General features: G+C 26.2%; 1 protein-coding gene across 4 annotated transcripts; it reads right to left on the bottom strand.

The window, feature by feature from the left end:
• Window positions 1-2445: 2445 nt before the first annotated feature.
• On the bottom strand, window positions 2446-13764 carry LOC122854236 (probable serine/threonine-protein kinase DDB_G0282963). 4 transcript variants are annotated; one of them, XM_044154705.1, is made up of 8 exons: window positions 8832-9094; window positions 7586-8175; window positions 6808-7498; window positions 6041-6727; window positions 5442-5564; window positions 4295-4436; window positions 3362-3521; window positions 2643-3229 (listed from the first exon to the last, which is right to left on the bottom strand). In XM_044154705.1, exons 1-8 carry the CDS (start codon window positions 8850-8852, stop codon window positions 3133-3135), a joined length of 2511 nt encoding a protein of 836 aa, XP_044010640.1. In that variant the 5' UTR covers window positions 8853-9094; the 3' UTR covers window positions 2643-3132. The 4 variants fall into 4 exon arrangements, with proteins under 4 accessions (XP_044010641.1, XP_044010642.1, XP_044010640.1 ...); XM_044154704.1 differs by lacking the exon at window positions 8832-9094 and adding an exon at window positions 13426-13764 and having other exon boundaries at window positions 2773-3229; XM_044154706.1 differs by lacking the exons at window positions 3362-3521; window positions 8832-9094 and adding an exon at window positions 13426-13764 and having other exon boundaries at window positions 2446-3229.
• Between the last annotated feature and the right edge of the window lie 780 nt (window positions 13765-14544).

The following is a 14544-nucleotide window of genomic DNA, read 5'->3' as shown; positions in this document are numbered from 1 at the left end:
GAGATATTGAACGGAAGAGGAGACACAATAAAGGTACTACTCTGCAAGACTTGACTTTTAAAAATAAATAAATAAATAAATATAAAATAAAATAAAACATCGAGAGAAAAATCGAGAGAGTGGGTGCATCAGAGACTTGAGAGACGATCAAGGGATGTTGGAAATATAATGAAAAAATAAAAAACAATAAGGTCTTTGGCGTGTGGGCACTTGTGAAAAACATGAAATGTATCTTAAGTATATATAGCAAATTTGCAGAGTCAACAAAATAAATATAAATAAATGACAAGAAATAAAAGTTGACTTGCAAAAATATGTAATATACATGATGATGATTTATTTAATTGATATAAATAAATAAATTAAAAAAACATCATCATCAAGTGAAAATTTGAAAATAGAATTTTATTATTTTGATGTTTTTTGGTAAAAGGGATGGTATGTAGAAGGTGGTCCTCCTCTGATAAGCCGGTTACAACAGCAGACTGGCGCCAAGTCGATGGGATTTTAGTAAGAGCTCTCTATATACTGGACTTGACCAAAAAAAGTCACATTTTTTTAAATTGAAAAAAAGAAAAAAATGTGTCGTTTACGATTCTATACACTTTTTTTTTTTTTGAAAAGCATTTTTTACATTTTATTTAAAGCCCAGCTTTACTCTTGCTTGGTTCTTTGATTGCGTTGATTTTCCTTGACCACCCTTATGTTTACTGGCGCCATCATAGGTCACTTCAATATATACATAATATAAATTTCAAGTATATATCTTGATTTTTATATTTTTAATTTTTTAAATGTGTGAGGTGTAATAAGTTAAAAGTTGACGTTTTTGATGCTTCTGAAAGTGATGGGATTATGTATGGTATGGGTTACGTTTTTAAAAACACGAGTGGTGTCTTAATGGTAACAAAGTTTGATGCTTTTTTCGGGGGCAGAATGTTGGCGCCTCATGTATTTCTCTTTTTCATCATCTTCTTCTTGTTTTTTTATTTTTTTTTTTTATCCTTTATATTCTGCAAGAGAACTATATGAGAAAAAAAACTTTTCAAAAGCAATTTAATGCTTGAAAATTGTTTTTTTTTTTTTTTTTTCATGGCAATATAAACATTAGACAAGATGGACATCAAGATATATCTATGCGGATATAATTGATTCTTAAAGACAAAATATCATTGAGGAATTTTCTCAGTGTTGCAGTATACTGTCGTATTCTATAGGAAAATTCAACAATGAATTCTTTATATGCAGTGCATATTTTTTTCAGTAAAAAAATAATAAATAAATATATAAAAGGTAACAACATCAAGAGGTCATCGATAGTCAAAGAATGCAGTCGCCGGCGGATCGGAGAACCCGGCCACTTCGAGTCTGTTGAGATAATGCCCCCGTGTATACGTCGCGCCGTCGGATCTGTAATTTCCTCCCCCTCTTTCCTCCCACCTCAAAGATATCACCTTCATCAAGCATCATCACCTCTTCTTCATCTTCTTTCTCTTCTTGAAAGTATTTTTTATATATATATACAAGTATATACAACCAATCTATTCCAAATGAATTCAACAATTTTCATGGAATGCGTGTAACCAGTAGCAACAAAATCAGATATTTATCTTAGATTCATCAGAGATTATAATCCACAAATGACCCCCAATTGACATAACATCATGTTTTATGTTTGACTATCAAGATTCTTTAACATATTATTTTATTTATTTATTTATGTATTATTAAAAAGTAGTAAGCCATTAGAGGTGTGAAATCCTTTAGTGCAACTTTAAATAATATAATTATTAAATTATACTGTATATATTATTATAAAGCAAGGTGATCTTGTGATATCGTTTGACAATCTCGGTTTCTTTTTTTCAAATGATTTTCAATTAGATATATAATAAATATAAAATTTTGAATCTTAAACTCTTTATACTTTTCTGCCAGACAATTATCATTTGTCTCTCTACTCACTCTCTCCCTTTGGTGGTGCAGTATATCTTTTAGCAGCATGAATATAAATTATACATACATTCAAAACAAGAATACATAAATATAAATATATAAAAAATATACTTTGCGTTTGTAATATGCACAAGGTAAAAATATAAATTTAAAAAAAAAAAAAAAAAGATGGAAATTCTTCACAGACTGGTGGTGGACACATTGAGAGAGGGCGGCGCCACGTTTGCGCCGTATAGAAAAACGTTAAAAGTAAAAAAAATAAAAAATAAATAAATAAATAAATAATATAAAAAAAAAAAAAAAAAGATTGAGAGTGAGACTGGCTAACATGGAATAGCCCTTAGCCGGTACGATAGCCGGCTCTTTAGGCTGATGGACTCACCTCCCTTCTTCCCACCTCATCTACCCTCTCTCTACTAACTTTATACTGAGTTTAAAATTTTTATTCTTATTTTTACTCTTCAATTCACCGCAAACATATTTAAAATACTTTTTTTTTATTTTTTTTTATTTTACTTGCTAAAGTATATATATTTTTATATATTTAAATCTTTTTTTTTTTTTTTTTTCTTTTCATCCAACATTTAATTACAAATTACATTATAAAATTGTTTATAACACACATTAATAATATATTTCATATTGAAATATTTATAATAATAATAATAATATTGTCTAGTTGGCTATTTATGATTTTTTTTTTTTTTTGTATTTTGTAAAATTTCATTTTACAAATTTTTAAAATATATTTTTAATATCTTACACGAAAAAGAAACAAAAAAAAAAAAAATCTCATTGCACAATGCATTTCTAGTATGAGTTAATAAATTTTTGTTAAAACTTAATTTAAATTTGCATTTAAAAATTTATGATTATTTAAATCTAAACATAAATCTTTGGACAATTATGTATAAAATGTTATGTACAGCAGAAAAAAAAAAAACCCCCCATTTGACTATTTTGAATTTAAGAGAAAAAAATTACCGAATTATTATAGAATTCTGTTGACATCGACAGAGAAATTAAATTTTAAATTATATATGCTTTTGATCGTGATGAGTCAACAGATGGCAAGCGCGTTCAGGCATTTCAATCGGTACAACAGAATAAATTATCACTGTCGATAATAAAAATAACGTTAAATTTGTGTTGGTAAAAATCGATTATGATCTATGATCATGATCGATCAATATGTGCTGTCCCCGTTGAGGTGATGACTGTTGCAAGATGATCTGATCCAGATTTACTTGACATTGGCTCTAATGGGGGCACACTGAAATTGAAAAAAAATTATTAAAAATTATTATTAGTTTTTCAAGTTATTTAAAAGCAATATAGATATTTAATTAATTATTTTTGATAAACGCGTTACACTTCGATATATAATCCACAAGTTTGGACTTACGTAAGAATAGTTTGACGATTCAATACGGCAACGGAGGGCAATGTAAGGGGTGAATGCGCGTGTCCCATCTGTGATGTCGTGATTGTACCCAAGTAATGATGACCATCATTACCATCATCATTCCCATTCCCATACATGTTCAACTGCAGCTTTTGGTCCACTGCAATATATATCCAACAAAATTATATATATCATTTTGTTTTTCTTTTTTATATACAACTCTAATTTTATTGTTTTATTTTTTTGTTTCAGAAAATCATTATTGGAGTTATCAATATATTCAGCAATAAGGTAAGATTATTATTTATGCATATATTTCAGCATAGTATCAAAAAAAAAAAATGAGCAAGCAATATATAAGGGTGCAGTATTTTTATCAGTTTACGCTCATCGACAGATGGGGTGCTCCTCCCCCTTGCCCTCCCATCCTAAAATAACTTGGTATGTTTACCCTCGCTAGCCAATAGCTACAACACACAATGTTAATCCCCTTTGTCATATAATTTTTATACGCACGCGTGTATATATTTCATCATGATTGGAGGAATAATACTTTGCGCACTTTTTTTTTTTAAATAATAATAGTGATTTTTAAGTGCAAAGCATTTAAGCATGGTACCACATTTTTTTTTACTCTCCCATGTATACATTAGCCATTCATCATTAAATTTACATTTATATATTATATTTTTTTTCATTTGATTTTTCATTACGTCTTTTACGGATTTTCCTCATAAGTTATATTTATATATGTTTGTAAATATTTACAAAAGTGTTGTTGGACAGTCACGATGATTGAATCGCGAGAAAAATTAAAAAAAAATAAATAACACTGGCTTATCTTATCAAACAAGTGGATCACCGATTGAAAGTTATAACCAAGGATAGTGCAAAACGAACGATAATATTAATAATATTTTTTAAATGACTTACCAAGTAAATTGGATTTCATTTCACTTTTATTATGAATTCCACTTGGACCAGCTAAAGTTCCACCACCCATACCAGAATGATTTTTTGGCTTTCTTTTTCGTGTTTGAATTCCTTCTTTTTTCATGCTCATTGGTCTGTTTACCTGTAATTAATAAATAGCATATATTTTTTTTTTTTTTTATTATTAAATGATGTTTTGCGATTAATCAGCGTCAAATATATATATATTTTTTTAATTAAATTTTTAAAAAAAGATCTTCAAGATAATCTTTGACATATTTCAGTCATTTGTAAAAAAATAAAATAATAATATTAATAAACGGACAGGTATATTGTTGTTATCGCAATTAAACCAAGAAATGAAAAAAAATAAATAAATAAATAAATTGACGCCAATGATAAATGATTTGATTGGCTCGAGGATGATTCGTATCAATCAGCTCCATCAGAAGACTGATCGTTTACCTTAACCAAACAAGACAATATTATTTTAATAAAAAAATTAAAAAAAAAATATATATTTTACAGGACATTGATATAGTCAATATACATTCGGACTTTGTGATAACACAATTTATTGCGTCTGATTATATTATCTATCTTTAAAAGAAAATTATCAATTTTTTTATTTTTTTTCGAAAAACAAATAGCCATTTGAATTGACGTATATGTCATATTAAATATTTTATTTTTCATCTTTAATGACTCACTTAACTTCATAAAATTTCATATCCGTTTGTCTTGTCGCGCGTGTATTAAATTAACTTGACATTTTTATTTTTTTAAAACCGGAAATAACTCAAGAAAGGTGCGAAGGAGCAAACGAAACTGAACCCATCATCATCATCATCATCAAAGAATAGAATATTGTTAAAATAAAAAAAAAAGTGTTTATACGTGCGTAGGTCGTTGCCGGATATTATATCTCAAGAGGTGAATAACTCATTCATTCTCTTTTTTTTTTTTTATATTTTATATTTGTACCTGCAAGCAACCCTTCTAGACACACACACATTTTTTCTCGCGTCAACCAAACAAATGATAAAAAAAAAGCAACAATTTCAAGATATAAATGAGACCAGAATTTAGGTATAAGCTCAACGACCCAACCAATCTTTATCACTAAAAAATGTATATATATACTTACATTGTGAAGTTTAAAATAAAGACCACATGCATTACATACAGGCTCTCCATTATTATTTCTTCGCCAAAGTGTTGTATTATTTGTTCTACAATTTGCACAATGAATTCCCATTCTTCGTCCACTCTGTAACATCAAAAAAAAATTCATTTGTTTTATAATAATGATGATGCATCAGTTTTTCTACCAAAAATGGGCGAGTTTTTTTTTTTTTTTTTTTTTTTGTAAACCATAAGTAAACTAGAGCAAACAACATCCTATTCTTTCCATCTCTTTTGCTCGAATTTATTTGCTTTTTAACAAGATAACAAAGTTCTCTTCTCGAGAGCACAAACATTACTTAATATCGAAAATAAACGTGTTGATATAAACACACTCTGAAAATATATATATATATAAAAAAAAAAAAGAGTGCTGACTCTCGTCCATCTAACCAACAGCAGTGGACCTTATCAGCAGCACAAATAAAAGTGTCCCCATTTTTTTATAAATACATGTTTTTTTTTTTTTCTTTTCTTTACCCTCTTTGATTGACAAGTTTTCAAACCCCAATATTGATAAGTCAATTTTTACAAAATATTAATAATGATAATAATACTCACAGGTGTAAGAGTCTGTTTAATTTTTCCTCCACATCTAACATGTTGTCTATGTGAATGATTAACTGGTTTACCATAAATACCACATGAACTACAAAGATTATTTCCATTAGCATCTCTTCGCCAAATTGCTGTTAATGATGAACCACAACTTGTGCATTCTTTTGGATCATTATTAATCATATGTGCATCAAATGATTCATCATTTGGTCCAAGTGATAATGCACTATGCATATGCCATGGTGATGCTGATCCATTAACACCAGAAACACTGTAACCACCACTTGTGTATAAATTTAAATTATTAGCATCACCAATTGACGTTGGTAAATTTGAATAACCCTGAATATAATCAAGTGTTGTTGATGCTGCTACTGTTGAAGATGACGATGATGTTGGTGGTGGAGGTGGTGGTGGTGGCGGTATAGATGATGATGGTGGTGGTGGTGATGATGAACCTGGTGGTCCTTGCCAATAACTATCACCACCACCACCACCGCCATTACCACTTGTTTTGACATATTGAAATGGTGCACTTGTACCATATATTGTAACTTGTGAACCAGGTGATCCAGGTGAATCATAATGCAATTGTGTTCTTGTACCAATTAATGATGATGATGTTAATGTTGGATCACTTTTAATATAAACACCACCTTGTGATTCTACCTGAAAAACATGTGAAAATGTCTTGACGACAATTTTTTATATTATTATTATTATATTTATTTATTTATTTATTTAATTATTTAAAAAAAAAAAATAATTACCTCTGTTCCTCTGGATGGTAAACCACTTTGATATGTTAAATATGTTATTTCATTATTATTTTTTTGATAACCAGTATAACCTGGTGGTGGTTGATAACCATCAGAAACAGCATATTGATGATATTGATGAACTGCTTGTGATGGTGGAATTGGTACTGTTTCTAGTGTTGTATATGTACTACTATTTTTTAAATTTTCAGCAACAACAGCAGCAGCAGTATTTATATCATATTTAAGACCAATTTCTGATGCATAACCAGGTGGAAGATGATGATGATGGTGATGATTATTATTATGATTATGATTATGATGATTGTTGTTGTTGTTGTTGTTATGGGAATGATGATGATGATGATGTGATGATGATCTATTTGTTTCTACCGCTGCTGCTGCTGCTGCTGCTATTGCTGCTGTTGTTGTTGTTGATGATGATGGTGAATAAACTGGTGCTGGTGAACCAATATGTACACTACCACCTTGACTAACAATTGCTGCTGATTCATAATCTTCAGCAGCACCAGCTGATTCACCAACAGTTGATGGTGATACTTGAAATCTAGTTGTACTATTTTCAGGTGAACTAAATCTATTTTGTTGATGACGTCTGTTATCTTGATGAATTGATGATACTTCAATTACATGATTATTTCTTTGAGTTCGAGTTGGTTCATCTTGGTAAACTTGATGATATCTATAAATCAAATTATTAATTATTAATTTTAATCAATTTTTGATAAGATTAAGTATAATATTTTTCTATTTATAAATATATATTTACCTCATTTGTTCTTTTACTGAAACAACCATATTTTGTCTCTCTGCTTCTTGTCGTACATCATCACCATCATCATCATCATTATCGTCATCTTCATCATCTTCATCATCATCATCATCAGCATCATTATCATTATTATTATTATTATTGTTTCTTGAGTATGAAATTTCTTGATTTTGTTCCGACTCAGTTATAGTTGTTTGTTCTGGACTATTTTGACGAATCATATTAATATATTGTTTAGATTCTTCATAAGTTAATTCTCTTGTTGGTTGAATTATTATTTGTGAATTAATTTTAATATTATCTGGACTTGATACCGGTGAATCAATTTCACAATCACCACTATTTTCTGTAATATGTCCAGTTGTTGTTATTGTTCTAACTATTTTTTTATTTGTTATAACACTTTGTAATGTATCATTGTCTTGTTGTTCTTGTTGTTGATTTTGTTGTTGTTCATCATCATTATTATTATTATTATTATTATTAACAGTTATTTGTGATGATTCATCATCTTGATGTTCATTCCATTCTGGTAATTTTATTTCTTGTTTAACTATATCTCGTTCTCTTTGCTCTTTCATTGTTTCCTAAAATTAAAAATTCATTTATTTGAAAATTATTTGATCAATGTGGAACAGGAACAAAGACATGTTTTAGATAATCCGCAGATATAATATGACTATTAAGGGCACACACTTATTTCCGCAATGAAATTGTGTCTAGGTCAACTTCCTGACTCATCATTACTATTACTACTATACAATTATCAATTTTTCAAAATCACTTGGGTGTTGTTAAAGTTATTAACATTTTTTTTATTTTTTTTATTTATTGTATTGGAGCCACGCGACATAGAGACACATAAAAAAATTTAAGTGTATAATATTGTATATGACCTGACACACCTCGTTCGTCACAAGTAAGAAGAAAAAAAAAAATTAAAAGATTTAAAAAGTATTTGCTGAATAACGCGTCACTTCCGCTCGACAATGTCAAGTCAATATTTCCGCTGGTTGACGACTATATACAAGACACGAGTCATTTTGCAATTTTTTTTGTTTTAAAATTTCATCATTGCAAAATCATCTATTAAATTATTCAATTGAGAAAAAGATCAATGTATATATTTAATTTACAAAATTTACTCAAATAATATTTGTTATTTTTAAAAATAACAAAATAAACAAACAAAGTAATTTATGTTTAAATGATAAACAAATAAATAAATAATATATATTATTACCTCTGTTGCTGCGTGCCGCATTGAAATTAATTAATAATAAATTCACTTAATTATTATATATTATTGTTAAACATTAATATAAAAATATTTAATATAAAACACACTTGAATGAATAATTTAATGCTTATTTTGTTTTGATTTTTAAGTATAAATAATGACTGATGAAAATATAAGAAAAACAATTAAAAATATATAAATTTTGTTGAAAGGTAAATTGAGCGGTTCATCGCACGCGGCAATCGGTTTGTGACTGAATTCATTTGAAATAAGTGCCAGAGGTGTAAGCGCAACTTGGCGCTGAAAAAAAAAAAAAAAAAAAAAAAAGGGGGGCTAGAGTCTAGACTCATGTGGTCGAGTGTCCATATAACAATATATCGATATATTAATATAATATTATACTGCACATATTAATGCATGATTTTTATTTTTTTTTTTTTAAATATTTTTAATTAGCTTTTATCATTGAAAGTTGTGGTAGAGTACCGAGACATGTATACACATATGCGGAAAATAAATTTTTGCGACGTGACAATTATATTAATGTGTACATTAGAGAGAGAATAAGACGCGAATAAAAAAAGGGGGAATTTTAAATGGTCGAACATTAGCAAGTCAAGAGTCGATTGTGATTGGATGACTTGTTTTGTTCAACGTCCATTGGTCAGCTCCCACATATTACCTCACACATATCATATATCTATATCATTTTTTTTTTTTAAATTAAAAAATAATTTTTGAATCGAAAAAAAACATAAAATCTTATTCAAGAGATTTTTTATTTATTATATTATTATAAATATATTTATCTATTTTTTTTTTCATTTTTTTTTTTTGGAGATTGCACTTATCGAAAGTGTATACTTTTATCATTTTAATAAAAAAAAAATAAATAAAAAAATCAAGTTTTATTTATTTTTATCTTTCATCATATTTATTTTCAATTTTTTTCTAAAAAGTTTTTAATAATATAATGAATATTTTTTGATATATTAAAAAAAACTAGGAAATTATTTTATTGAGTGATGAAAGGTAAAAATATCAAATCAATTGCGCATATGATACTTGGTTACTTGGGTACATTGAAATATAGCATTAAATTGAAAAAAAATATTTTTAAATTCAACGTTTTTTTTTTTTTGTTACTTTTATGGAGCTTGCAAGGGGAAGTATGAAAAATAAATAAAAAGAAAAACTGTTAAAGTCTCTCGTGATTGACATAAAGCCGTGTGTCAGCGAAGAGGTCTGTTGTTTGTTTAATGATAAGGTTTTGAGCCAAGCGAAATACACCGCTGAAGAAGATAACGCAACAAAAAAAAAAATACATATATATAAAATAAATAAAAATAATAAAAAAAAAAAAACCAGAACTTGATGATGAGATTGTATCGGCCATTGTATTAAATACCAATCATCCACCATTTTTATATTTTTTTTTCAGCTGGAAAATTTTTAACTTGTAATGGTTTTTTTTTTAAATTTTTTATAATTTTTTAAAAATATTTATGATTCATCATACAGTAAAACAGTATTAAAAGGGATTTTTTTTCTTATCTTTTTTTCCATCTGATTCACTCAATGTGACACAAACTTCCATGTCATTTTTTTAGTATAAAAAAAGAACAATTTAATGATACTATTTTTTTTTTTCCTCTTTGCAAGATTATGTTACTATTTAAATAATAATTATAAAAATAAGGCAGCCATTTATATTTTATTATTATAATTTTTGTATTTTTGTTTTTTTGTTTATTCACAAGCTCAACCCACAATGTTGTCTTTAAGATAATAAAGCGCGAGGATTAAAAATATATATAGTTCATTGGCCTCGAAATTGGCTTTATGATCCAGCTGGAAAAATCATATATTATTTATAAATAATAACACATCAGGTGTGATAATATAATAACAAAAAAAAAAAATAGGTTGAATAATGAGAACGTAATTTAAAAAATATATATAAATGATAATTATATATTGTCAAAATAAACGACACTATCGCAATTTATCTTGTTTCCCATGATAATATATTATAAGATAAAACTGCATTATAACATTAGCTATTGTATCAGCTAAAATGATAATTTTCAGTCTTGCTTTACGACCAGATGAGAATGGTCCTTAAAAAATATATTTAATTAACAATTTACATGAAATAAAAAACAATTATAATTACAAGTGATTATTATAAATCAAAATATATTAATCAAGTGAATAGCAACAAATTTATATTGATAATTTATTAATTTATAATTAAATGTAGCGTAGTAGTATAATAAAAAATGTCAATGACATTTAAAATTAAATGACAGGTGATTTTCCAAGAAATAATATACACAAGCAAATAAAACTTTGAGTATATATGAATTAAAAAAAATAAAATTTTTTATTAAAGTCATATATTATTTGCGTTATAATATGAGAAATATAATCCGCCATTTTATTATCATCATCATCAACATCATCAACATGAAAAATACATAGGCATCTTATCAAAAGTCAAAGCGAATTCTTAAGACACACGTATAAATAGTCACATGTTAAAATTTTATATTGAGACATTTATTTTATTTTTTTTTTTTTTTTTTTTTTTTTTTTTTTTTTTTTGTCTCAGATATATATTATTGATAAATAATAATTTTCAAGTGGCTGATCAATACAACTGATATCATTCAATCGATTTTAAACTCCGCGGAATTCAATGATCCACATTTTATTTTTTTTTTCATTTTATTGTTTGCGAACAAGTAGAGTATATAGTCAAAAGTACAAGGACTTTAATCTCATTTATTATTGCGCAATTATTTTCAATCAAAATATCATTGATCATCAAAAATTGATAAAAACTTTCCTCACCGTCAAATAATATATATTTTAATTAATTAATTATAAATATTATTACCTTGAATTTTTTTTTTTTTTTTTTTCATTGTAAATATTCAAAGAGAGAGAGAACAACGAAGAGACAAGTGATTTGTTTTTAATTAAATAAAAGAAACAAAAATGAATATGAAAATAAATATTAAAATGTATATTTAACAATACGCACTTGTATATTTTACTAAAATTTACAATCAGTAGGATTTTCATTAAACTCGCGAGTCATTTGCAAGGTGATTAATTGTATAAATTATAATTTATATTAAGCAACATGTATACGTGGTTCCATCATTGTTTTTGCTCAAACAAAGTGAGAAAAACACATTGAAAATAAAAAATATAAATTAATATACTGAAAGACCCGGACACACTTAAAGATACGCAGAAAAACAAAATGATGATGATGATGATATTAATTACAATGTAAACTACGTGTTTATTTTTTTTCCTTAAATAATATTTTTTATTGTTGAACAAATCAATGTTTCACTGACGTATTTAATGTATATAATAATTATATTTATCTCGCGTTTTTCTATAATGATCATGCATGAATATTATTCAAGCTGGTAGTAAAAGAGTAATATTTTAATAAAAAAAGTTGGACCAATAATTAACGTATGACAAACAACATTATCGCTATTGCCTGATATAATTTTCATTATCTTATATGTATACAGCACGGTTATGTGCTTAATGATTAATATAAAAAAATAAAAAAAAATTATCTGTGCCAGGGGCTATCACTGGCAACTCCTGGCGACGGATTATTTCATGTCAGACGTACCTGGGGCGTTGATTCCGTCGCTACAACTTTATCATTATTATTATTATTTAATTTTTTTTTTTTAATTTAATAATAGTGTGCGATTGAAAAGCGCGTGGATATATTATTTCGCCGTAAAAATATTATCAAAAGAATAACCAGGTGAAAAACACACTGTTATTAATTTTTTTTTTTACTTTTTTTTTGATAAAGTGTAAATATATATATACTATAAAATTATTAATTTTTTTTTTTATTTTTATGGAGACAGTTTGAAGAAAGGTGTGTGTGTGTGTGTCTTGTGTGCCTTTGAAATATTATTTCAAACACAGTCTGTCCGCGAATGCGATCTGTCTCTTCTTGTCCCCTCCGAAATAAATAAAACGAAACGAAAAAAAAAAATATGTTAAATTGAAATAAAAAAAAAAAGGCCACGATATATATTGAACGATCCACATTGGACGTCTGCTATGTAACCAGTCAGCCATAAAAATATGGAATGCACAAAAGACGAAAAAACTTGGAAAAAAAAATAAATTAAAGTGTGTAGATTTGACCCAATAAAAAAAAAAAAAAATCCATCAAAGGCTAGTTTGATAAAATATTTTTAATTAAATTTATTAAAAATATATATAATTTTGCAGTATTTTTGTTAATTAATTTTAATTATTTTTTATCATAAATATCTGTCATCAACGTGTCAATTTTTTTGCTCTTTATTTTTTCCTCAAAAAAAGCTTAAATAAATCAAAATTATTTGTGATAAGACAAGCACGTGTAGACTCATTGAATATTTAAAAAAAAAATAATAATAATTTCTATTAATTTGGTATTATTACAAATGGGAGAAAAAAAAAAAAAATTATATTTTTCCTCTTAAAGATATATTTTGTTTGATATATATATATGAAATAATCAAATGATGAATATTAAATAATTATGACAACTCACCTGGTGGCAGTCTGATGAGTCTTCCAGTGTTGACATCAGTTGTGATAATTATAAAATAGATAAAATGATAAATAAATAAATAAACTGATAAAAAATATAAAAAAAAAAAAAAATATAATAAAAAAATTATCAATTTGAGTTAATTTTTGTCTTGTGTTAAATACACGATCACGGTACAGCCAGAACCATGTATATTTGTGATTCAAAGACTCGCGAGTGTGTCTACTTGTCTACACAGGTGTTATCCAAGGTGTGAAATTTTAAACGCGTTTATTATCGTACTGCCTCCTGGTAGCAATTTCATGAACAATATCATTATTTAAACCGCCAAATATTTACTTGTATGTATGTATATTAACGTACATGTTTTTTTTTTTTTTTTTTTAACTCATTTTTTTTTTTATTTAAGAATTTAGTATACATGTAAAAATATATATAACTATATATATATATTTATTTTTATTTATACATTATTATTTTGCTTTTTAAAATATTATCATTACATTTTGTATGTTTCGATTTGGAATTAAAATTTCTCCATACAACAAAACTTATAGATTATATTAATTTAATCGTATATAATATTTTTTTTTTTTTAATATCCCATTTTATAATTAATTGACGAATCGATATAAATTTATCGAAAAAAACAATAATATATATAATAAGTAAAAGTATTTTTTAATGAAAAAAAAAAAAATAAAAACTAGCTAGATTAATATTTAATTGTTTATATTAAATTGACAAATTTTTTCATTTTTTTTTTTTTCTTTTTTATCTGTTTTTTCAGTTTTTTTTTTTTTTTAATTTTCAATTAAATATTATTATTTATAATAATAATAATTATAACTTTTTTTTTTTTTAATTCTTAAATTGTAATTTTTTTATAATTATTTATATATTATTTTAATATATAGTGCTATTTACAAGAACGATGAATTTTAATTTGGTATCGTGCTGAAAAACTTCCTTGTGAGGTAAAAAAAAAAAAAAAAAAAAAGTTTAGAAAAATAATAATAATAATTATAAATTGATTAATTAAAATCCATTTCTACTATAATATAGATTAGAAAAAAAAAAAAAAAATAGTTTTATCAGCCCCATTATATTATAAAATTA

This window comes from Aphidius gifuensis, linkage group LG4 (genome assembly GCF_014905175.1).
Source record: "Aphidius gifuensis isolate YNYX2018 linkage group LG4, ASM1490517v1, whole genome shotgun sequence".
Lineage (NCBI taxonomy): Eukaryota > Metazoa > Arthropoda > Insecta > Hymenoptera > Braconidae > Aphidius > Aphidius gifuensis.
Note: the sequence above shows the minus strand (reverse complement) of the source record. Positions and strands in the feature narration are given on the sequence as shown.